This window comes from Capra hircus, chromosome 4 (assembly GCF_001704415.2).
Source record: "Capra hircus breed San Clemente chromosome 4, ASM170441v1, whole genome shotgun sequence".
NCBI lineage: Eukaryota > Metazoa > Chordata > Mammalia > Artiodactyla > Bovidae > Capra > Capra hircus.
This window is the reverse complement of record NC_030811.1, coordinates 114,987,338-115,013,756: the sequence shown is the minus strand read 5'-3', so window position 1 is coordinate 115,013,756 and position 26,419 is coordinate 114,987,338. Positions and strand designations below refer to the sequence as shown.

Here is a 26,419-nt window from a genome sequence, read left to right as displayed (position 1 = left end):
GCCCCAGGGGGAACAGCAGAGGAGGAGCTGTCCAGAACACGCCAGGCTCTCCCAGGTGTGCAGGGAACAGTGTCTGTCTGACAACTGCAGCCACACCCCGCTCCCTTCACTCAGCATCTTCCAGGCCCTCTGTGCAGGCGATAAGGCTCTCTGAACCTTGGTGCATCCACCTGGAAGCAGTTGCAGTTGTCCTGGGTCTGACCAGGCAGACTGTTCCCGACTCTTACCCCTCCCAGGTGTGAATGTCAGCTGTTCTGCTCCTCACCATCGCCTCTGCTCATTACCATAAAGGAAACACCCTCCAGGGTCGACTTCCCAGAGTGGGGCTCACCAGGTTGGGCACATGGGGTGGGTGCACCCCTGATTCACTGAGGGCTTGCAAGGGGACCAGAGGAAGCTTAATGGCTTACAGCATCAAAAAGATGCTGAGGATCATCATTCTTAGCATGACTTCAATAATATAAAAGGTAGTGAAAACCAAGAAATGAAGTCTATCATCCTGTGCAATGCTCTTAAAGGGAGGGTTTGAAACTTCACCCTCACTTCTTACCACGTCCTGGGTTCCAGGATGGATTGCTCCTCAACCCCTTCCCAAACTCAGTCGATGAGCTTGAGAGATGCGGGCAGGCCACTGCCCTCCTCAGATCCCTTCTAGTTGAGTGTTGGTCGTTCAGTTGTGTCCGACTCTTTGCAACCCCATGGACTGTAGCCCACCAGGCTCCTCTGTCTGTGGGATTCTCCAGGAAAGAATACTGGACTGGGTTGCCATTTCCTTCTCCAAGGGATCTTCCCAACCCAGGGATTGAACCTGGGTCTCCTGTGTTGCAGGCAGATTCTTTACCATCTGAGTCACCAGGGAAGCCCACTTCTAGACACACTCATTAGCCTTGGTAAGGTGCCCACAAATGCATTCCTCACTCTCACAAACAGACCCACCCACCACCACCAGCAGTTTGGAGTCACTTTTCTGCCTTAAATTGAGCCTAGGTCATTTCTGAGTTAATGTAGACCCGCTTTATTTCTTGAACCCGTGACCACTGAGAAATAACAGGACGTAACGGTGAAACAGTGGGTCTGGCAATGGCTGCGTCATTCTCTCTCTCTAAGCCATGCATTCATTCAGTGCAGTAACTTAAGGGTGCCGAAAACTTCTTTGAAAGTTGCTGCCCCAGCCACTGGGAGAAGGAAATGGCAACCCACTCCAGTGTTCTTGCCTGGAGAATCCCAGGGACGGGGAGCCTGGTGGGCTGCCATCTATGGAGTCATACAGAGTCGGACACGACTGAAGTGACTTAGCAGCAGCAGCAGCAGCAGCCCCAGCCACTGACACTTATGAAAGGCCCCTAATGCCAGAGCCTGATGTGAAACTGAACAGTCTGTGGATTTCATTCAAGTTTCACCCCATTTGGATCAAATGCGAAACAGTGTAAACTTGATCACTTCATCTTATTTACCAGATTTGAGCCCACACCGTGTCTGGCTGGTTCTCCCAAAGGGCCAGAGGGTTTTCACTACCGAGCGTCTCGAGCAGTGCGGGTCTGTGGCAGACAGAGTTGAGACCCCCTGCCCTACACCTGCAGCTCAGCAGGGAGACTGCCCCCAGGGTGGCCACTGCGGTCAGCCCCCGCCTCTGTGCCCCACCCCTGGCTGCCCATCGCTGCACATGACATTAAGCCCTGCTCTAAGAATAGCTGGGGAACAAGAGTCATACTGCCCACGACCCACTCACCCTCCAACCCACAAGTACCCCACGCCCAGCACAGCTTGGACAGGAGGCGCTCACCTGCCAAAGTGAACTGATGCCCTGGCAGCGACAGGGAATGCATTTGATCACGCGTGATCCCACCTTGTCTTGTACCCGCCCCCAAGCCCATCTTCCTCCTCCGACCTGGAGGGAGTCTGCAGCAGACGGCAGGTCTGCACGGCGATTGTCTCAAGACCAGCGTGGGCTTCACAGCATGGGGCAGACAGAGTATTCGCTGCATTTATTAGTTCTATCACCACAGAGTAAGCGTTTGAAAATGTACAAAAGGATACTCTATTCCTCCAGTGGCACGCCCCTTGTTCACAGCAAAACAGAAATAATTTAACATCATCATAGAGGCAGATTGGAAATACAACTGCGTTTTCTCATTTACAGTCCTGTACAAGCATCTGCCAGAATGGCAGCCGCACATCTAAAGATGCTTTAGGTAGATACACATAAATTGAACCCTGAACAGTCACCACACACAACGTTGTAAAAAAGTGTATTAGAAAGTATTGGAAACAAGATTGCATATTTATTTCTGGTCACACTTGTTCACAGTGAATGCTACGGCACCAACAGCATATGTGCTTTTTTTTCCTTTAATTTCTGATGTCTGTATATCTTAAATAAGTCTAATTTTGGTTTCTTTTAAAGTAAAAAAAAAAAAAACACTCAACTGAAAGAGAGATCTGGATTCTGACTAGCGCTGCCCCTTCATTATTGCTGGAACATAAGTGCACGAGAGAAATAGATTTACTTCCCAACTCTACAGAATGGTCTACAGAAGTCCATGGCATCTTGCTTTTGTTTTGGCAAGAAGATGATGCCAAGAAAGTCCCACTGAAAACAAAACAAGGAAAGGCACAAAAATAGAAAAAAAAAAAAAAAGAACTCACATTGCATTGAGAGATAGCTGTCTTTCTTGATGAAGAGTCTGAGATCTCCTTTTTGGTTGATTCTGAATTGGAAGTGAATCGTGCTGGTATCTGAAATGCTAGGTGCTGGGACATGCCCTTGGGTGACAAAGCGATAGTAACGCGATTCTTTGTAATCTCTTCTACAAGGACAAGCCCATGCTCTAAGATAAGTGATGCAGGAAGACCTGGGTGAGGAGTAGGGTCCAGGTGTTCTGAGTGGAGGGGAGCTGGGTGACCGGGATGGGCCAGAATGCCAAACAGGGACTTCTCATGATCAACGGAACCCACCTGCTCCTGGTGCCCCTCCTTTGGTTGATATTTATTTTCAACACAACGCGAGTGCGTGAAACCTAGTGCGTCCACAGTGGGCCCCGAGACACACACTCACATCATCAGTAGCTGAACAAACCACAGAGTGAAACGGGGTAAGGTCATGCAAAATGCTACTTTTACCAGCTAGAAGGAAAACGTCAACAGCTTTGGGTACAGAACATGGCCACCTTTCAAGCATAATTTCATTCCTTGTTGGCATTAATGAAACCTTACTTTAAATACAATAGTTTCAGAGAAAAATGGTGTTACATTAGAAAACCACAACAAAAGGTCTGTAAATAAGGTTATTTTGGCTACAAAAGGTGTAGAGAGGGAGGGGAAAGTCCCGGGGAAAACAACTCCTCAGCCACTATTTACAGTGGTGGGTTGAGGTCCATCTGAAGCCACAGGGGAAAGACCACTCTGTCCAGCCAATGGACCCCATGGAACAGATGCGGCAGGTGAAACTGGCCTGCAAACTGGACGTATGAGCAGTCTCTCACGCTGAATATGCATCCAGGGGGATAAGGTGGGTCTTTCTTTATAACTTCATGTTGAACGAATGCTGTCCACAGCCCAGAGTTGCCCTCTGCCCCTCACCCAGTGCCTCGGTGTGTCACTGACCAAGCTACTACAACTTTCTCTATTTCCAGGTTCAAAACATCACACAGTTCCACAAGCAAAGAATCCCATGACTCAAGGATGCTAGGCTGCCACCCTTTCCACAAAACTCAAGTGCACTTGGGAAGGTAAGCTTCTGAAGACTGAAGGTGGGATAGTCCATTGAGAGAATTAAAATGAATCCAAAGGAGCAGGAGTCACGCTCAAGACTGCTGACTGGGGACGTTCATGGCAGGGCTTTCATCTCTGGAAGGCTTCCAGACCCTTGACTGGTTTGCAATTCAATTAGAGCAGTGGCTCTCCACTAGGGACACCTTTTCCGTCCCAGGGGCATTTCTGGTTGTCAACTGGGGGGTCCTACTGGCATTTATTGGGTAAGTGACCAGTGAAGTGATAGTCACTCAGTGGACTGTAGCCCACCAGCCTCCTCTGTCCATGGGATTCTCCAGGCAAGAACACTGGAGTGGGTTGCTATTTCCTCCTCCAGGGGATCTTCCCAACCCAGGGGTTGACCTCATGCTGTTAAATAGCCTAGGATGCCTGGGGAAATCCCCTGCAACCCAGTATCCAGCCCCAAATGTCAAGAGTGCTGAGCCCAGGATCTCTGGAATTGGCTGAAATGCAGAGATGCTTGTGCACAATTTTTGCTGTTTCCTTATGGTCACCTTGGACATTTTTGGTGACGAAAAATACTGGAAACATTTGCAACTGTATGCCCTTCCTGCCAGGTGGTTGAGACGGATGTCCTCAGTGACAGCATGAACCTATCCTATTGCTTTCCAGGTTAGGATTGGAACCGTGGACGTCTCTGTGGGCCTTTGAGGGCATGAGCGGTCTTCACTTCCAGGACCGCCTCCCTCTGTCCAGCTGGACCTTGAGGTCTGGTGACGAGATGATCCTGGACACTCCTCCAGTCAGACAGGTGCATCCTGCCTAGGTGGACACAAGGGTGCAGCTCTGTCCTTGGGGGAAAGCGTGTCAGATGGTTTGAAAGTGTGGTTTCAAACAAACAGGTGCTGTGTGTAAGCAGCAGCCTCTGGACTTCACCTGCTAAATTTCCCTGACCTGAAAATGGTCATTCTGAATCCTTCAATGGATATTAAAATGAGAACACTATACCCAGAAGGCAGGGAAAGAAATATACCCACAATAAGAAACCCTTGCTTGGAACTACAAACACAACATTAAATGAAGTTTCGGACAGACTTTCTGTGGGAAAATAGGCTTCTGGTCACAGGTGGAACTGGGCAGGAAGGAGTATAGAACCAGACATGAGTGTGGAATTTAGAATAAAGGTTTGGTTTCTGAAGGATTTTATCATCTGAACATTTCAAAAGGAATCAACGTCTAAATTTCAGGGCTGGTGTTAACAATGTTGTGATGGACTCTGGGGGCCCTTAGGAGATGAGAGAGCAGAGAACAGTGGGCCCAGGTGCCCCACGGAAATAGAGTTCATTCCATGGGACAACAGGCCTCTGGAGGCTTCTGGGCTGGGCAACGTCATGACAAAGTTTGGACAGGGAGAATGAATCTGAAAGGCTCTGCAAGCCCTCCCCTCCCTCTGCCCAATAGTCACTTTTCCCGGCAGTGTGCAGAATTTGACTTAGAATAATTTCTTCGTTTGGAACCTGTGGCCTGTCGGTGCTGGATGTATGCAGTTTCCAGCCCTGCAAAGAGGGCATTTCACCCCAGGGTCACGGTCACGGCCACAGCGCAGGGGCTGTGCGCCCGGCTCCCAGGACCCTGCAAACCCCATCTGGTGCGCAAAACCACGCTCAGCACGGAACCAGCTCATTCCTTCCCGGGCTTCCGCCTGTTACTATAAAATTCTTTCCGAACATGACCTATCACTTGGAGGCCGGCGATTTCTAGGAAGCAACAGGGGAGGGGATTTCAGCCTGCGGTCTACAGAATCGTCTAGTAAGAGAGCATTCCGGGGGCTCCAAATGGAACTCCACATCTAACAAGAAGAACGTCCTGTTCTCAAAAGCAAATCAACCAACTCAGAACAAAATGAAGCTCCACCTAGAAGACAAAGCACAGCGGTCCAGTTCAGCCCCGCTGCCCGCCAGGGGCGCGCGCAGGGCGCGGGTGCTCTTCCGGCGGGCTCGCACAGGCCGGGTCTAGCTCATGTGGAAGCGGTGCTCCCCGCGCGTGATGTGCGATGAGAACTCGTAGCGGTCCTGGCTTTGGTAGCCGCACATGTTGCACTCGAAGGGGTCTCGGAAGCCGTGGCAGCCCATGTGGATGGTGTACATGACGTGGTCCAGGAAGAGCACGCGGCAGGGTTCGCACCTGTACACCTTGAGGGCTTCCCCGCTCGTGCCGACCACGCGCAGCGCGTCCGGGGGGCCCTCGGAGGCCGCGCGCAGCGCCTCGTAGGCGGCGTGCTCCTCCTTGATGGACAGGCCGTTGCGCGCGTGGGGGGTGATGTGGTTGGTCAGGTAGATGAGGCCGCCCCGCTGCTCCTCCGTGTTGCTCTCGGTGTCCGTGGAGTCTTGGCAGCTGTTGCTCGGGGACGCCTCGCGCTCCGAGGACGCGGACTTGGCCTTCGAGAGCAGCAGCAGGTTCTCCACGGCACCGTCCTGGGCTGAGTGGTTGGAGCGCGCGGGGCCCTCGGCGTGCGGCTTGTGGAGCTGGTACATGGGGCTGAGCACCGGGACCACGTCGGAGCTGCCTGGGGGTGTCTGCACCAGGGGGCGCAGGGACTCGGCCCCCAGGTAGCTGATGGCGTTGTTGATGGCCTGGTCCATCACGTGTGTCTGCATCATCTCGTTCTCCTTCTCGTAGCTGGCGCTGCCGTCGTAGGGCAGTTCCGACAGGCACTTGTCCCCTGTGGGAAGCGGATGACAGTCAGAGAGGCCCAGGTTACCTCTGTGCCTGGCAGCAACAGCTGACAGTTACACCCCTGGGGGCGACGACCTCGGGCAGACACACCATGTGGACATCAGCAAAATGGGCAAGGCTGACACGGCTCTGCCCGCCCTGTACCTGGCATGGCGCCCTGTCCGGGGGCGGGGGGTGGGGGTGGCATTTATACCAATTTGTCTACACAAATCAGTAAAGGAGCAGGTGAACCGAGGATGGTGTGCCGATTTAAGCAGCATATATCCAAACACTAAACCAATACTTGTATTTACTCTGGGTGTTAGTAAACATGTTGAGTGTGCTGAGTGTGCCAATCACTTCAGTTGTGTTCGAGTCTTTGCGACCCTATGGACTATAGACCACCAGCCTCCTCTGTCCATGGGATTCTCCAGACAAGAATACTGGAGTGGGTTGCTATGCCCTCCTCGAGGGGGTCTTCCTGACCCAGGGATTGAACCATTTCTCTTATGTCTCCTGCATTGACAGGCAGGTTCTTTACCACTAGCGCCGCCTGGAAGCTCTATATTTAATTTAAAATTAATATTGAAATGATATGTTTTCATACAGAGTTCTAAGTAACTCACAATGGCTGGTTAACATCGCTAATTTAATTCAAGCAATTATATGATTATAACAATGTGTGATAGGTCATATATTTTAAGTTCATAACTATAATACTCTAGAATAAAGCTTAACCAAAAATACAGAAACTTTATATTCTGCATAGTGAAATGGTATCAGTCTTGTCAACAACAAAAAGCTGGCTCTGACTTGCGTGAGAGTGAAAAGCACCATCAGATGTACCAGCCTCCACATCTTCCTTGGCCTCTTAATTCCATGCCTGCTTCTCAGTTCTTAGCAGCAAGGAGCCTGTGCAGCGGTCATTTGGTGGAAAGTTGGTAGGAAGTTGAGAGCAGCCGGAGCAAGCTCCAGGGGTGACATTTACTTGTTCCTTCAAACAATTACTGAGCAGGAATGATTCAAGAAATTACTGTCAATGACTTGTCAGCGAGTTTGGCCTCAAGAAGCCTAAGGTCTAATATCACGGTTGGTAGGAGGCAGCGAGATCGCTTCCCCTGGAAAGGGGAAATTTGAGAAAAGATTTGACTTCTTGTAATTAGCTTTTGAGTACAAGTTTTCATAAAGAAATAAAATGACTATCCTTGAAGATAACACCTTCTTGATGTACAGATTCTAAGCTCAGTAGGAAACCTTGGCTTAACTAGCAAATTCATGAGTGAACTGTCTGCCTCACTGTTAAGGTCTATTGATCCACTTTACTTTCAGTGATGGTTAGTTAATAAGTCATGGGCAGAGGGGCATTCAGAGGCAGGTCTGAGCTGTTTACGTTTCAACCCTCCTTCTCTTTCCTTCTCTCAACACATGTCCACCGAGTGTCCACCCTGGACCAGACAGGAAGGACAGAATGGCCAACAAGTAGCATCCTTCACAGCCCACAGGGGAGTCAGAGATTAGTGCAGGGTCATATAGGGCGCATCCCTGTCTGGGAAGTTCTGGGAAGGAAAAGGAAGGTTTGCTGTGGGGACTTAATTCTGCTTTCTAGTATGACAAGGCATATTTCTGGATGGTTGATGTCACAGATTTTTAAAGGATTATTAATAAGTCTGAGAACTATGGAGTAGTTCATCCTTCAGCTGCTAAGCACCAGCTGCAGACCGTGATATGTGTCCCACACAGGGAGCAGCAAGAAGAAACTAAGGGGAGAGGGAGCTAGGAGACCCAGGGAAGACTATATTAAAGGAAGCTGGCAGGCTTTGAAGGAAGAAGGGCCCTTCTCCATCACGTGTGTGCATGTGTGCTAAGTTGCTTCAGCTGAGTCCAACTCTGTGCAACCTTATGGCCTTGGAGCCCGTCACGCTCCTCTGTCCATGGGATTCTCCAGGCAAGAACACTGGAGTGGGTTGCCATTTCCTCCTCCAGGGGATCTTCCCAAACCAGGGGTTGAACCTCTTATGTTTCCTGCACTGGCAGTTGGGTTCTTTACCGCTCACACCACCTGGGCAGCCCTACTGGCAGAAGGCAGAAGTGAGGATGCCTCTGGCCGCCCAGGGGCCCAGGTTATGGCTGACGGTGGCTGGCGAGACCGATCATGGTGGAGACCCCACACCTCCCACACTGACACCTGACATCATGGCCTGCAGCCAGTTCCAGCAACAGGAGGGTAAACTGCTCCAGAGTTCCTAGGCTTACTAACAGTCCTTAATAAATCTGAGGCCACTGACAGCTATCCAGAAGTATGCCGCATCGGACTAGAAAGCATCCTGAGGTCCTGCTTCTTGCTTTGTTGGCGTGTGTATCACACAGCGGCCTGGCTCCTTTTCATCTCAGCCTGCTGGTAGTCAGGAGTGGCACATGCCCTGACCGCGGTACCACGTGACCCTTACATGACGCACAGATACTTGTCCATGGCCAGACACACCCTCTGCAGAGCCAGGATATATTGGAATCTCTATGGAAGTTGGGTGGCAGTGATCACAGAGGTGGTGTTTCTCCCCATTAAGGTAACTGAACAGCAATACAGAAGCCATGTGATTTTTTCCCCCATTTTTGTATCAAGGTGATAAATGTCTAGTTACATTAACCCCAGAGGAAAATGAGTCCCTTTTGCCTGGTCTATCCCTCCATTAAAGCCTGGCAGGGTGGGGAAGGGAGTGGGCTTCACGACAATTCTGATACATATAAAGTGCTTATAGCTCCACCCAAAATGGTGCTTTCCCACTAATGATCCCGTTTCTCCCAGAGTCATCATTCTGTGCTTTCCTGAGCAGCTGTTCTTTAAAACTGGGTATCAACAATAAAAGGATGTAGGGGGAAGACCCACATGGCATATTAAAACCACCCACAGAATTTCTCTTCCCTTAATATTCCACAGAGTGAGAAAATCCTACAACATTCACTTGGGCAGAATGCTAAAGAAAGGTACATAGTCTAAGGAAATACATATTTGTAAAAATCAAGGAAAGAAAATTCTGGCATGAGATATGTGGCTAAGCTTGACAGCTGATTTTACTTATAAAACCTTAAGTGTGAAGCAACAAAATCCTCAGCAGTTTCCCTAACATCCTCATATCCATAGAGAATCAATTCAAATAGCTATCTTTTTTCACTTCTGATTAAAAAGCCGTTGAAACCTCTCCTAATGAGACCAGGTGACACTGGATGGGTGAGCGCTGAGGTTGATTCACTAGGTGAGAGATGAGTTAAGTCCTCAATGCTGTGGACTGGGAGGAAACACCCCAAGGGCCAGAGCATCCTCTGGCAGCTAGAAATACTTCCCAACCAGGTTCAGTGATAAACTGATTTAGGGCATTTAACCAAATCTCAGAATGAGGGAGAAAGGGCAGAGAGGAAGTGTTTTAACAAAGACTGCACTTTGCCTTCCTTGAACTCCTCCAACCTCATCCCTGGCATTCCTTCAGCACTGAGAAAAGGTGAGCTCGCTCAGAAACAAACAAACAAACAAACAAACAAAAAACCACATCTCAGGTACAATGGGAAGAACAGCAAACATCAGCCAAGCTCTATCAGCCCAAGTCAAATAAGCAAGATGAAAAGAAAAGGTCATGGTTACTGTGAATATATTTTCTAGCAAGACAAGGGAAGAAAGGAAGTAAAACATAGAACAATAAGCCCATCCTCAGAAAAAGCCTAATTCAAGGAAGAGAAGAATGTCTCATAACTGCTTTGTGACATGAATTCAATTAAAAAGATACTGAAACCTGATGGGCTAGAACAACACAATAAGATGGAAAAGGAGATTTCAGATCTCAGGAAACAAAATGAGGTCCAAACAGTGTTATTTACAGATAATACAGGGATTAGAAATAGCAAGCAATAGAACATAAACTCCTGAAAATGGAATCACTGATCGAGAGGAAAAACACAAGATAGTAACAGTGAATAAATGTGAAAAGGGCAAAAAAAAAAAAAAAATCAACTTAGAGAAATGCTAACAGATATGGAAGACAAACTCCCCAATAAAAGGACGACTGGTATCTCTGAACAGAGATCATAACAAATGGAACAAAATACATATTCATATAAAAGAGAATTTCCAAGAAATAAAAGAGAAAAGAAGGGAATCCCCAGATTAAAATGTCAGGAAATTTTTATTCAGAATGCAAAACACCAAGACACAACCTAGTTGTATTCAACTTCTAGGTTAAAGAAAAAACTCTTCAGGTACTCAGACAGAAAATGGGACTCTTGCCTTCAGTCATGATGGCAAAATCTAGAAAGTTCTAGACTGGGGGAACAAAGACAGTGACCAACCTCGCTCGTCACAATGTTCTTCAAGAAGAAAGGCAGCAGGCAGACCTCCTCAAACACAGAAACGTACGTGGAAACAACACCTGCAGAAGCTTCTTGAAAACAGCTGCTTGTATGCAAAGCCCAATCAATTAAGAGAGCATTCAAAATAAACAGAAAGAGTAGTAAGGGTCTCCCCCAGCGGCTCAGTGGGGAAGAATCTGCCTGCCTTACAGGAGACACAGGAGATGCAGGTTTGATCCCCGGGTTGGGAAAATCCCCTAGAGAAGGAAACAGCAACTCCCTCCAGGATTCTTGCCTGGAGAATCCCACGGACAGAGGAGCCTGGCAGGCTACAGTCCACGGGGTTGCAAAGAGCTGGGCACGACTCAGTGACCAAGCATGGTAGGAAGAGGGCAGGGTCTGAGCCTCTCTTGACTGAAAACTTGGAGCTCTTTCAACCCCACCACTACTGGGCCAGCTTGTACAGTAACAGCTGGGTTCCTGCACACTCTTTCTGAAATCATATAAGAAGATAAAATCAGCTTCTAGAGGTAAAGAGAGGTCTTAGAGGTCCATTTCCTTTTTGAGTTTTGGCATGGAGAAACCATGACAAGGGAGGAGGGGTTGACGAAAACCCCATCAAATTGATGTGAGGGCAAGAGGCATTATTTTAGAAATAAACTGCCAGGCACCAAACTCGGGGAAACATCTACCAGCCTGCACTGCTGGTTCTGAGCCCCTACTTCCAATCTCCACTCCGGCATCCTCTAGCTCAGTCCCCCACCCCACTTCTCCTGTGTGGTCCACCTCTTCCCAGGGACTTCTTTTAACCTTAGTTTTGTTTGATCAGAGAGAGGGGTTCTGTTTTTTTTTTTTTTATTCTTTATATATATATATATTTTTTTTTTTCAAACAAAAACTATCTAAATCTCAATACAATACCTAAACTGTGCTCTCGCTGGAGGTAGCTACGGCAGTTTCACGGATGGTAATTTGGTCTGAAGTCTCCATCAGCCACAGGGGCTGAAACATCCATTCACAAAGCCCTTGCCATCCTGTGGTTCAGCTGGTAAAGAATCCGCCTGCAATGCAGAAGACCTGGGTCCGATCCCTGGGTTGGGAAGATCCCCTGGAGAAGGGAAAGGCTACCCTCTCCAGTATTCTGGCCTGGAGAATTCCATGCACAATGCAGTCCATGGGGTTGCAAAGAGTCGGACATGCCTGAGTGACTGTTTTTGGGGCATCCTCCAGTTTTCTGATCTGAAGAGGGAAGTGGTACCCAGCTCCCCAGGGCCTATGACGGTCCAACCATCCTCAGACACACTTGCTGCTCCATCTCCCCTGGTTACGAGGGCCCCCATCCCCCTTCCACCACACATGGCCTCCTGGGAGGGGTGAGGGGCCCTGTTCTCACTCCCACCTGGTGCTGCTTGAAATCCCACCCCTAGAAGTCAGTGCTCTGAGTCACCTTACCCCCTTCCTGCACAGGAAGTGAGCGGCCTCCCCATTTCTCACAGTCTAAAGGCTCACACTCCTGTGGGTGACTCCCCACACTCTTGCCTGCAGCCGGTGCTTTGAAAAGTGTTTTTTACCTGATTCCTTCCTCCCGTCACCCCTCCCAACTCCAGGCCTACGAAAAACCTCTGCTTAAAACGTGATCAAAATGGAGCCTTTTCTTCAGTGTTGGAGAGAGGCTGGAACCCAAGAACCTGGCCTCCCCTTGGGTCCTGTCTCCTCCTGCAGGTCAGCACCCACCCCAGGCCTGACTACTGACCCCATTCTAGTGCCATCCTCTCTCCTAACACACATTCCCCAGGTTTCCACGGGGCATCATTCAGAAAGTCCTTCAAAATGGACAGACCAAACCCAGACTGTCAATTCCCAGAACCTGTCAATGGCACATGTGTCCCTGAGTCCCCATGACTTGCGGTTTCCATCACCCGTGTGGCCCACCTTCCTCTTTCACCAGCCTCTGCCCCATATCTTCCTCTTTCCAGGCCACCAAGGCCCCACGTTCTCCCATTTCCAATCAATCTTTGGCACCAGAGGTCTTTATTTTCCAAGAGGTGACTCCAGTTAAAGACATGCCAGCACTCTCTTCCGCCTGCTGGGTTAAGGCTGTATTTCTCACCTTGGCACTCGAAGGCCATTCACCTGTGACCAGAGATGCCTGGGGCTTTGCCACTCAGGGGATTCCCTGAGGGGCCGTGACTCATCCTGGAATCTGCTTCTCAAGCCTTCCACATGTGCCCCTCAAGTCCCCAACCAGCATCACCACTGCTCTGTATTTGTTCTGATCTGCCTAGAATCCTCCTCCATTCTTCCACCGAGAAAAATGTGGAGAAATCCTCTTCCTATCTCAAGGTCACTGTCAACTTCACAAGCTTTTACTGATCTGGATGTTCCCTGGACGTGACCCTCCCCTCCCCCATCCTTTTTCCATATTATCTTCATAATGCCACCTTCACATTGAGGGTGTTAAATGTTCTCACATCCTGGTATTACTCTATGTTCATAAAACCCTGTGTGTGTGTGCTTAGCCACCCAGTTGTGTCTGACTCTTCCTGACTCCATGGACTGCAGCCCACCAAGCTCTTCTGTCCATGGGATTTTCCAGGCAAGAGTAATGGAGTGGGTTGCCATGCCCTCCTCAAGGGGATCTTCCCTACTCAGGGATCAAACCCAGGTTTCCAGCATTGCAAGCAGATTCTTTACTGTCTGAGTCACAAGAGAAGCCCATAACAGCCTGTGAGATATGTAAAAGATGGAGCTTGGGCTGCAGAGGAGAGTCGTTTCGTTTCGCAAGGTGATAGCTCACACCTGGCTGTGAGCTCACACCCTCAGGCTGAGTCCCAGCCCAGTGCCTCTCTACCCTCCCACCTGCTCAGGTGTTACCCTAGTCACACGTCTAGTGCCAGGGCTGGACTACAGGGCTGTGGGTGTGCCCACCGTCTACACTGGAGGAAAGGGTTACCCCACCCTGACAGCACCGCACAGATGCTGAGCAGTGAAAACAGCAATCGAGGCTGAGGCTACTCCTTGCTGTTCAGCTCGCAGGCCAGTTGCCCTGAGGTTCTGCCCTTTTAGAGTTTGAAGTAGCCCCCGTGGGGAGTACTGTGAACTTTGGACAAAGGAGCCACTGAGGCTCAGCAAGGCTGCTGGGGGTCTGGGCGGTGTGCCCTCTGCCCTGGGCTCACTAATCAGCCATCCCTGATAGCCACAGGGCAGACCTCATCAGATGCCCCAGACCTTGCAAAACCACCTCGAAGAACAGCTCCTGGGAGAAGATCTGGTAGTTTTAAGAAGCCTATCAGAAAACCATTCCGAGAGACTTGAGAAACGTTAAGCTTGCTAAATTTTGCTTTTTTTGTTTTGAAAAGACGAGATATGTTTCCTTTCTTTTTCCCTCAACTAATCACCGTCTAAAGCACCCACATGGTTGTTCTTTTAAGAGACAGGAAACGTTTAACTCTTACCAACAAATTTCTGAGGCATAGAGCTCTTACGTTTGGCGACGTTACTTGCTAGTCTGTCCAGCACAAGGGAGCGGTCTGATCCCATCTTGCACAGATCTTCTGCCATTTCACTGTGATTAGTTTCTTCTTTAATGACTAAAGTCAAAGACAGTTAGAGAGACCAGTTTAGAAACGCTTATAGTCAAAGGATTTGGTCTCGTCATCCAGCGTTAAATCTGACATGTGCTAAGTGCCTACAAGAGCCAGGATCTTTGTGGAGATTATTTCTAATCTTCCCAGCAACCCTGCCAGCTAGAGGAGGATCAGAGCTGATGACACCTGCCTCATTCCCTAAGATCAGGGAACAAGCACCACCACTCTCCCCAGAAACTGGACTGTGATTCTACAATTGTGTCCCATTGACAAGCGCTCTTAATGTTTCAAATACCCCCCCGCACACTCATTCAGTCACTCCTGACAACAGCCCTCTTGAGAATGAAAGAAGTCTCAGCTAGCAATGATCTAAGGGTCTGACTCTGTCACACTGAACAGAGATGTAGGAGGAACGTGGTCACGAGAATGCTGCAGCCAACCCTGGCGAGAGGGGGAAAGAACTCGGGAGTTCCTGGGCCCTGAACACAGCGACCTGGAAGGCCAAAGAACAAGCACTGTAGGAAAGCTGGAAACCGCGGCGATGAGAGGTGATCTAGGGAGTACGCCTAGCTGATCTTCGCTTGGCTATGCCATCCCTTTCTTTCCATAGCTGAAGATACAGCTATATATTCTGCATAGCCTCTCTAGTTTTTATGGTTGGACTTTTGGAAGTATAAATTTTTCATCTCCTTGCAATTTCTCCTAATATACAAGAAGCTAAAAATCTAAACTGACTTCTTTCCTAATGGTTAATCAATTCTTCCCAAACCAATTCTGTAGAGTTCACTGAAATCCCACTACTCTGAGTGTCTTCCTTTCTTAGATAGGACATGCTGATTGATCACAGGGTCTCTGGAAGGTTTATCCATTTCTATTATTGATTTCTCTGTCTATTCTTCAAAGAGGTCCAGCTGACAGCAATGTTTTAATATAACATTGGACATTACTTTTCTTTTTTAAAAATGTCAATTCCTCTTTTATTTTATATTATTCCAACAAGATTGACAAATTGACAAAATTTGACACCAATGTTGTGCTGAAAACATCCATGATCCCAGAAGACACACGTGCAGCATCCAGGCCTTTCTCCCCTGTGGTTCCCCTGTGTTTCTGGCCCCAGCACAGCTGGTGAGGCCAGAAGCAATTCTGAGCATTTCTAAGCATTTTTTTCTTTAGCTCGCCTTTTTTTTTTTTTTTTTTTTTGTGGTTCCATGAAGCCTAATGGGATCTTAGTTCTCTGACCAGGGATCGAATCTGTGCCCCCTTCACTGGTAGTTCAGAGTCTTAACCCCTGGACTGCCAGGAAAATCCCTGTTTCTAAATTTTATGTTTTCATTGCTTCACAATCAATGCCACGTTGAAAACATATATTCCGTATCAGCGATTACCACTGGTAACTGTGACTCTTTAGCCTTGGAAATGTGGGTTTCTTATTAAATAGGTAAACATAATAGCTCACATCCTGATTTACAGGGGGGAGGTGGGTATGAATAAAACCCATAGAAGTCAATTGCACTGGTTGTCTTCCTGATCAAGCTGACACGCTTCCTGATGTGCCCATCCTTTCCTGCAAACGCGGACTCTGTGGCCTGCCCAGGGTGCCTACAGCGCCTTGAGCTGGGTTTCCTTTCTGCCAGCCCATGGGGCCTCCTGAGACCCTCAGAACCACCACAGTGAGGGACCACAAGTCCAGAGCTCCTAGACCACTGATATATTTCTCTCTAAGCTTCTGACGCAATCTATGCACCTAACGGCTCAAGAGAAACTTATGTTTTCTATAAAGACATTAGGAAATTATAGCAGATGACCCGAAAGCTTCTTCCTAAATAAAATCATATTCAGAAAAATTAAATCTTGGCCATGTCTCATAAACTAGGCTTTGTCTTTATCTAAGCCCAAAGAATGGCTGCAACCTAAGGTGGACTGGAGGGGTTCAAGCCTATTTCAGGGCCCCTGTGCACGCTTGTGAGGCCTGGTCCTAGGAGGCGTGGGAGGGATGCACATGAGAGATGCACAGAAAGCATACGTCAACCGGCCCCAGCCCAGTGAGGCCCTCACCCCCTGCCTGCCTGCGCCTTGATGCAGCCTTGAAGGGTCTTCTTCAAAGGGCTTTTATGGGTCCTCCACCAGCACGAACTTCACACGAGAAGCCTCGTCTCCTGAGAACAGGACTAAAAGCCACTGTGTGGCATTCCAAACCATCTGACCCCCAAAGGGAACCAGTTCGCATCTTAGGACTAAATGAATTCTGACCATAGGGTACTATGTAATATATATATCCCTGACGTCAAGGTGTGTTGTCACAGACACAGGGACTCCAGCTCCAGGGAGTCCCTAATGTGTGCATTCAGGTGAGGGCATGACACAGATCTCTGCTCAGAGCCTTTCCCTGAGGTCGGGCAGGCAGGAACTGCCTGACTTCCACCTAAGAGACAAGCCTAAGAGGCATTTGGAAACAGAGTCAGAAAAGAAGCTTGCATCCAGGTCTCAGTGAAGGAGAGACTCCCCGAAGTCCACTGGACATTAGGGCTTGTCTGTTTAGTCATGAAAACAGTGGAGGCAACCTGTGAGCTCTGCCGGGCCTCTGGATCATCTTGCTATCCCAATTCCATGTGTGCAGTTTGGGAGGGGAATTCAGATTACTATCTCAGTAGAGTCCCCTGGACTGCAAGATCAAATCAATCCATCCTAAAGGAAATCAGTCCTGAATATTCACTGGAAGGACTGATGCTGAAGCTGAAGCTCCAATACTTTGGCCACCTGATGCGAAGAGCTGACTCGTTGGAAAAGACCCTGATGCTGGGAAAGATTGAAGGCAGGAGGAGAAGAGGATGACAGAGGATGAGATGGTTGGATGGTATCACCGACTCGATGGACATGAGTTTGAGCAAGCTCTGGGAGTTGGTGATGGACACAGAAGACTTGTGTGCTTCAGTCCATGGAGTTCAAAAGAGTCTGAGATGACTGAGTGGCTGAACTGAACTGATCTTCAGTAGGATTTGGCATGGTATATAATATGTCCTCAGGAAATATTTGTTGAGTAGATAAATGGCTTATTTAATCATTCATTAAAAGCACTGACTTCCATACCCATTTTTTTAACACAAAAACATAATACCAAGTATTTACATTTTATTTTAAAGGACTATAATCATCTTCTCATCCCTTAATCTCCTACTTGAGGGTTTGGCCACAAATTGATAAATTATTATTATTATTATTATTATTATTAATACCTACTTTCCTCTCTTCCACTAAGCTACAATGCCTTTATGTTCTAGAAACAGACCTTAGACTTTCAAGGAAGCTAAAAGATAACTTGATGCAATCTCCCCATTTTACAGGTGAGAAGATTAAGGCCCAGCGAAAACAGATGTTGGACCCAGATTGACCCCAGATCAGTGGGGGGACATGGTACTAGGACCACAGAATCCTACTCCTTGATGCCAAGACTACTCAATTTTTAGGACTTTATTCTGACACTGACTACTCTTTCCGCTGATCTCAGCTGCCATTAGTAATCTGAGCATTACTGAATTCACTTAATAGCACTGACGCACACTTAAAAACAGGGCTTCCCTTTCAGTCGGTAAAGCATCTGCCAGCAATGCAGGAGGCCTGGGTTTGATCCCTGGGTCGCGAAGACCCCCTGGAGAAGGAAATGGCAACCCACTCCGGTATTCCTGCCTGGAGAATCCCATGGACAGAGGAGCCTGGTGGGCTACAGTCCATAGGGTCGCAAGAATCGGACATGACTTAGCAACGAAAACCACCACCCCACTTAAAAACAGGATAGTAAGCCTCATGTTACATGTATCTAATCCCAATAACAAAATAAAATAAATGTTAACATTTAAAACTAATAACCTGAGAGTCCCCTGGTGGGTTTTTCTTTATGAGCCATTTATGAAAGTCGGAACGCTGAATGCGGCTTGATAAAATCTCAACCATTCATTTAAAATCTACTCCTCCGTCTGGTGCTCGTGGTGAAGAGCTTGCCTGCCAGTGCAGGAGATGTGAGAGATGAGGGTTCAGTCCCTGGGGTGGCAAGATGCCCTGGAGGAGGGCAAGGCAACCCACCTCAGTACTGCTGCCTGGAGAATCCCATGGACAGAGGGGTCTGGTGGGCTACAGTCCATAGGGTCGCAGAGAGTCAGACACAACTGATGTGGCTTAACATGTACGCACACCTCCATCCAACGAGGATTTTTCCAGCAGTCATGCTAAATGAGCAGTGTTTTGAAAGAGGTGAACTTGAGCCGATCTATCCATAAATCTCATGTCTTAGAAAATCAGAAAGGTGCTTTTGACAATACAGCTGGCCCCTTGAGTAAATTCAGCCCTTTCCATACTCTCTCTGTTAACACCTTTCACTTCAGCTTGTCTCAGATCAGAGCCAAACATCTTGAAATGTAACAGATACACAGCAAAGCCTTAGAGCACATGAGGGAAAAAAGAAGCTTCCCTTGAATCCTGTGACAGGTGCAGGACCACAGACAGTCAGGGCCTTTCAATTACCCCATGTCCCAGGCTGGTGCCAACACCGATGAATGAAAACATGGCCTGAACACTCTTATTTGATCCACTTCATGAAAAAAAAAAAATCATTTTCATAGCCAGATTTCACATCTTATTTTGATGACTAAGCACAAAGAAGCAATCTATACTCCCAGGTTGAAAAAAACAAAAACCACCAAAAAACAAAACAAAACAAAACAAAACACCAGAAAAGTAAAAACCTGAGACTTTCACGGGTCGCTCTGATCTTAGAAGCTGATGCAGATTCTGAGAGGGAGGGGTTTCACGAGCACGTGCTCCCTGGTGAGAGGAAGTCTGGGAGAGCTGGGGAGCAGGAGGCAGTCCTCCTGAGGCTTTAGTGGCCAGAGACGCCGCTCCATCCCAGCTGTGGCGGCTCCGGGCCGGGCCCGCGGCGGGCGGGGGGAGCGCGGCAGGCAGCCTGTGCCCTCGGTGCTTACCTGGGTACAGCGTGCCTGGGAGGCCCATGCTTTGCAAGTAGTTGTGGCAGCGCTCTTTGTGTTCCTCTAAAGAGCTTCGCTGTTTATAGCTTCGGCCACAATATCCACATTTGTGAGGTTTACCAACTGCAGGAGACACAATGGAGTTCGAGACCCCGATTAAATAGCGGCCGCACGTGTCGTGGGAAGGCATGCAATATACTTCTCATCAAAAAGGCAAAAAAACAAAAAAAAACAAAGCACAACCCCTCTATTCTCGAGAGCTAAAAGTATTATGGACTCAGTTAAGACGACTGAATTTAAAAGTGTGAGGGGTTTCCTGATTGTACCAAGAACTCCTGCCACCTATTTTTCATTTTAACTTGTTCACTGTCCAGCCTACCAAATTCTCTCCTACTTAAACCATGAAGTCTGTCTTTTAACTAAAGAAAACAAACCACTGCAGTGTGAGACCAGGGATGCCCAACACCAAGGCAGAGATGTGCGGAAGAGGTACACGCGTTGGCAGGATAATATACACACTCAGCTCCAAAGTCAGCCTCTTGCCCACTTCTACAGCATGGGCCAGGTGTGGCATGACACTGGTGCCAGATTTAATGCCACCGAAGTGAATTCAACTCCCAAATTAGTGTTAAACTAATAATCTGAGGTCTGGAAGAAACCACAGTGGATAACCAGACTTCAGTGAAATGAGCATTCTGTTCCCAAAATGTATTTTCTGGTTCTAACTTGGAAAAGCTCTATTTTCTCCCCCAAAGACCCTGAGAATAGCGTGGCTTCTCTTAAATAGAGCAGCCCTGTCCAACAGAACTCACTGTGAGGAAGGAAGTGCTCTCCCCCTGAGCTGTCCAATGCAGCAGCCACAGGCCATGTGTGAACACTGATCAAAGTATGGTCTGTGCCACTAAGAACGGAAACTTGAACTCTAATTTTAAGTAATTAAAAAGTAAATCCCACCTATGGCGTGTGGCTACTGTATTGAGCAGTATACTTCTAGACACAGTTTAGTTCTCCCTGAATTTTATTGAGTGATATTTTAGGAAAAGACTAGCACAAATTCGTATCATACCTACACTTAAAGATTATAATAGATAGCATTTTAGGAGATGAAATGGATAAAGGATATTCTATTAATTTCCATTCTAAATCCAGAATCTTCTTCTGCTTTCCTGCTCATATTGTTAGATTTCACATATTTGAGAGTATTATGTCAAAATCTATGCCATTCACATAGGAATGTTTGGTGAAATGGCTTAACCAAAGCTTGTATTGGTTAAATCTCTTACTTAGGTGAACAGAAGCTACAGTTTAAGAAAACCAGGATGAAAAACAAAATTTGACTTCTGGAACATTTACTAGTGGGGAAAAAGAATAAGTCTTTATCTGGAGAAAGTGCTGTATCCCTAACATCAGAGAAACAACACTGAAATACACAATGTTGCTTAAAACTGCACTTTTTGTTGAGAATGCCCTTTAGAAACTAATAGAATAAAGATAACTCACTCCATGTCCTTTCCTGGAAACACTGTAACTTCAGCAAATTCCTGTACATGTGGTCTGAAAACCCATTTCTATCTGAAAACCCATTTCTGTCTGAGTATATGATTGACTTTAACTCTGGAACATACTTCAGTTCTTGAAAGCAACTAAACTACAGTGTATCTTAAAGTATAGCCCACTATTTTGTAGGAAGGAAGGTCACTAGCCAAGCTTGCAACTTCCAAAGAAAGCAGAGAAGGGAGGGGGACCCTCCTCCATTCCAGACCACCCTCTTATTAGTATGGGACAAGTCCTATAGCCGGAATCTCAGACCAATACCAGTTGCCAGGGAAAGTTACCAAGTTGATGGCAGTTTTTAGTGGAATGGGAGTGCAGCCACTTCATAATGGAATAGAACACAACCACACTTAGGTTTGTAGACAAAGGCTGAAGTCTTCATTTTGTTCCTACGAAATCATCTTGTAGAACCTAAATCACTGTTGTTTCCTTTCTTCCCCCAGGAGCTGTGTGTCAGCGGCACTTTCCGATGGCAGAATCACCAGCAGCCCTGGATCAACGATGGTTCTCTCCCTATAATTTCATCTACTCGCTCATCAGTGAATCCTTAATGGAAATAAACTGTCCAAAGCCTACGACTCTCTATATTGTTAGCCATACTGGGAGCAGGACACTATCATGCCACAAATGAGATAAGCAGGAATGGAGCCAGAAGAACCTAAAACATAGCACCGGATGTTTCTAATTGCACCACACGACTGGTACACAGCAGAGATTTCTGTTGCAAATCAGAGTGACCTGGGACGACAATGGTAGGTGTCAAGCTAAGCCTGAGTCTTTGTTTTTCTGCCAGAGGAGTGCTGTGTATCCTGCCAGCTCCAGGGCAGCATCACTACCAACTGTGATGGTGTCGACTTGATGCTGCCCGAAGGGTACCGGTGAAGTGGCTCTGTCCCAGACTTCCTGGTGGGCTCTGTACACAGACGGTGTAACTGTCACATCTGAAGCCTATAGGGACCCTGTAAACCTTCACCTCTCAGGGGACAATACACACACTCCTTATTATCCACATGGCAAGCATCCAAGAATGCTCACTGCCACGGTGTCATCATTCCACTTTGGGGAAATGCCGTCTTCCTGTCCCCTGCAGCAAAGTCCTCCCAGCCCTCCGCAGGGCCCTGGCCCAGGGTCACCCACTGATCTCCCGCTGTGGGAGGAGCCACTGGCTTCAAGTGGCTCCTTTCTCAGGAGATTTTAGGACGCTCGCCCACACCACACCATCCCGGATTTCTAAGAGCACCTAGGAGCCTCCTCTACGCTGATGGTCAGGAAGGAGGTCAGAACAAGGGGAGATGGCTGGGCTGAGCACTTGAGAACCAGACTGGCAGCCTGCCCCCTGCAACTGACCCCGTGGCCTCCTGATGAGCCCCTTCGGGAGGACATCCCCACCATACTCATAAAGGCCCCCAGCCCCCTTTCCAGGACCACTCACAGAACCACACGCTCACTGGGAACTTTTCCAAAGGTGAACCCAGAAACCTCTCCCTGGAGACCCACTGTCTCCTCTGGGTGCCCCTGCCGTCCCTTCACATGCATCGTGGCACCTGGGGCACACGGGGGCTTTGCTGTCTCTTCCCTGGGGAGCTCAACAAATTCGTGAAGGCTTCAAACCGTGGCCGTAACTACACTCACTACCTATGGGGGAGAGACCACCTGAGTCCAGGCCAACCTTCTCCAAGGACATGCACCCCTCCTCCGGGCCAGGGGCCTCTTTGAGGTGCTGCCCTGGGGGTGATGGGGAGCTGCTGGTCTAGGCGGTGAGCTCCCTGAGGGTAGGGGAAGGGCGTGATGTCAGATGCCCCCAGGGACAGCACACAGGTCTCACCCTGTCTTCCTCTGACCTGGAAGATCACAGGGCCACTGGATCATGAAACACCAAGGAATCTGCTATGGAGGCAGGAGATCCAGTATAACCAGAGGTTGGTCTGGGCTCCCAGGCTGGAGCACTTCAAATACTGCAGAGCATTCACAGATACCATCATCTCACTGAGACCCCAGTTACCCGGATGGGTTTACTGCATGCTGGTAACAGCTCCAAACTGGCCTCTCCCACCGGGGCCTCAGTCAGCCTCTGGTGTGACTGCTACATTTGGGTCCCTTTGGGCCCATTTGGGGGTGCACCAGGCGACACCTTTGCAAAGAAAACTATCCCCATGATGACCCCCGACATGCTCGGCCTTAAACAGCGATGAGGGTGGCTTCACAATGATCATGGAGAGATGTGTTTGGAAACTTCGGGGCATTGGCCGCAGACTCAGGATAAGTGCAAGATGGTAAAATCTTTGCAAAGAAAAACCCACTTACCTGAAAACGGGATGAGGAGGACTCTCTTAAAATATTCTGAGAGGAGATGCGCGTGTGTGTGTGTGTGTGTGTGTGTGTGTGTGTGCACGAGCGTGTGTAACATTTCCCCACCCTTCTCTGGTTTGTTGGGAGATCAGAGTGCATGGCGGGAGGGCACTGATGCTCTGACTGGGTGCAGCCAGTGCCCAGGGGACTGGTCCTGGGAACAGGGCTGCCCCAGAGGGAGCCAGGCGCCCCTGCACTGTGCCTGCCTGCGCCCGCCCAGGGGACCTACCGGAGTGTGTCCTCAGGTGGCCGGTGAGGGCGTCGCGCCGGCGGCACGCGTAGTTGCAGAGGTGGCACTTGAAGGGCTTCTCCCCCGAGTGCAGCTTGATGTGCCGGAGCAAGTTGCCTTTCTGCGTGAAGGAGGCCCCGCACTGGTTGCACTGGAACGGCCTCTCTCCTGGGGAGACAAGAGGGAGAGCGGTGAGAGCGGAACTCGGCGGGGACAGAGGAGGACACGGCGAGAAAGTTGTTTCCCACGGGCCCGGTGACTTCCACCGGCTGCAGGTTTGATAGAACACGAGGCTTTCAGACTAAACCTGCCAGTTTCTTAACGCTTCACTGGTTGGGTCAATTTGATCTGAAAATCTAATTTTTTTTCCCTAAATCAGAATGGCACATCACAATGCAAATTCAAACTCATTTAAATAAAGTGACTGCAACATTTTGTGATGAAGAGCCACTCTTCCTGATCAGCAGTTTTGGAATAAACCAATATCCAATTTTGCGTGTTGTGGCATTTGGTGGGGGTTTTAATGTGGCTTTTTTCAAAGGGTCTTTAAAATATGCCACTGAAGCAGCAAAATAAAAAGGAAACTCATTAAAAATGCATTTCAGGATCACAAGTTCATTTCAGCGTTACATTCTTATATTTAAATGAAAGGCACTTCATTATAACAGTTATAATAACTTCTTTTCATTTACATTTTCCCTGTATTTTCCCTTTCAATTTCTTCTCCATTACCTGTCTGTCCCTATGCAGGCAAATCAGGAAAGAGACAGACAGAGAGTGTGAGGGTGGGAGGGAGAGAAGGAGAAAGGCTGAATAGAATGAGAAGTTGAGAGACTGGAGGGAAGGTTTCCATCATCCAAAGAGAAGTCCTGAATCTCCATCAAAATCTGAGCTGCACTGAGTGTTCTGGCTTTTTCCTTCGCCTCATAATCCTGCAACCTTGAAGCCAGTATTAAGTCTATCCATATCTACTGAAGTCAGTTATATTTTCAGTACAGATATTCTAAGAGATGAAATTCAGTTGTTATTAGGAACTCTCTCGGGAGCAGAACCACCGGAGTGGTAACAAAAACAAGAGAACAAAACAAAAAACCCACTGGGCTCTCTGCTGTGTGTCAGCTCATGTCCCCAGACTCTGGATCCAACAACGGGATGAACAGGCAGCTGCGATCAAGAAATATGCTGTTGACTAGTCACAGGTCTCAGAGTCTAAAATCAGTGAATATTTGGTATTGAGATACCATGAAAATGCACTTCCTAGTAACAACTTTACCTTAGGGAAGAAGAATCTGTTAAAATGTATTTTAACAATTTTCCCAATCGATCTGCATGATTTTGGTGAACAAGACAGCACGTAGAGCAATCAGAAGTGCATCTGGTGCTACTGAATCTACACCAGATTAAATTTAGAAGGCCGTGCTGGCATCTAAATTTCAAGATTATCATCATTCTTCAGTGGGAGGGAAGGATGTGCTACTGGGGAAACTGAAGCGAACTTACAATGATACTCAGTTACAGACCATTTGGAATCCTGACAATAACAATACATTTGGAATTTTCCAAAGTCTGTATCTAGATTGGATCTGACTGAGCAGAAGAAGTCCAGCAGGTGGAAAGGTGATGGTGAAAGTAACTAACTTCCTCAGTCTCTGAGTTACAAGCCCACACTAGATGAGGAGAGTACAACAGCTAGTAGCCGGCAGACCCAAGGAGCATCTAATAGAGATTGTTAATTTTCTACTAGAAACACTTCAGGGCCTTCCCCGACACGAGTGTGTGTGACGGCAGCCTTTAGCTCCAAAGGACGAAAGAAGGGAGGAGAGTCAGGGTGACCGGCAGGGCGGCCCTTTAGGCTGAGTGTTCTGGAGAGCTAGGTGGTCCAATGCCACGAATCTGGTCATGACAAGGATGTGGACCATTCCTGGTGACCAACATGCCTCGGTGTGACCCGTGTCCACGTGACATGCCCCCTCCATGCTGACGAGGTGCTGGGCACCTGGCTTCTCCTGAGGTCTGAAAGGTTGCAAGGAATAGCTGGTCAGACCCTGCCATCCAGCCAGTGTTGTCAGCAGAGGGAGAAAGGACAGATGGTTACAGTCATGAATCGCTTCAGCAGAACAGGGCAGGCAGCAAAGACAGGGCCGTGACTTCAAGAGTGAAATTTGTCTTCTAATTTGCTCTCATGTAGCCTGCTGGGCCTGGTGTCTTAATTCCTCAGGCAAGCTTTCCTGGAAATCTATTTGTTTCTGATTGTTGTGCCAGCATGAATATGTAACATGGGGCCTGGGGACTGGAAGAGAGCATTCCCTGAAGCCATGACACGGAATTCAACTCAAGGTGGCTTCCCTTTGGAGGTGTTAGCAGGAAAGGGCCCCGGAGCTGGAGGGCAGAACTCGGCTCGTGATACCTGGTCCTTCTGCTGCCACTGCCAATTGCTTGCCCCTACAGCATGCAGTTGATGGCGAGTGAGCCCAAGTTCCTCCAAGGCTGTATTCCCTTTTATTTAATTGGGATGAGGCATTTCATATCATTAATTCAAAATTTAGTTGGTAATCTCAGTGACTATAATCTGTCATTTCAGGGACTCTCTGAAGAATGCCTAAGCTTCTTTTCATCACTTGATTGGGTAAAAAAAGAAGGTCCATGGACACATACATCATAAAATTTCTGATCCTATGTCCAAAGAAAGTGAATTTATAAATATACTGAACCACAAGGACTTGCCTGGGCTTACTGCAGTCATGCCTGGGATCAGCATCAGTGCGCTGCTGCTCCTGCTGTTTAGTCGCTAAGCCATGTACAAATCTTTGCAACCCCATGGACTGTAGTCCACAGGGCTCCTCTGTCCATGGGATTTTTCCAGGCGAGAATACTGGAGTGGTTGCCATTTCCTTCTCCAGGGCATCTTCCCAATCTGGGGATTGACTCACGTCTCCTGCATGGCAGGTGGATTCTTTACC

At 48.1% G+C, this 26,419-nt stretch overlaps 1 protein-coding gene across 6 annotated transcripts in view; it reads right to left on the bottom strand.

Moving 5' to 3' along the window:
• The window catches only part of IKZF1 (IKAROS family zinc finger 1), a 98,344-nt gene continuing 73,884 nt past the window's right edge, over positions 1,960–26,419 (bottom strand). For 3 of the 6 annotated variants that reach the window (XM_005678881.3, XM_005678887.3, XM_018047450.1), the window contains 4 exons: positions 23,460–23,627; positions 19,325–19,450; positions 14,217–14,351; positions 1,960–6,433 (listed from right to left, as the gene is read on the bottom strand). In XM_005678881.3, coding sequence (XP_005678938.1) covers positions 5,724–6,433; positions 14,217–14,351; positions 19,325–19,450; positions 23,460–23,627 — 1,139 coding nt within the window. In that variant the 3' untranslated portion in view covers positions 1,960–5,723. The remainder of the gene's footprint in view (positions 6,434–14,216; positions 14,352–19,324; positions 19,451–23,459; positions 23,628–26,419) is intronic. The other 3 variants (XM_018047451.1, XM_005678888.3, XM_018047452.1) reach the window with 2 other exon arrangements.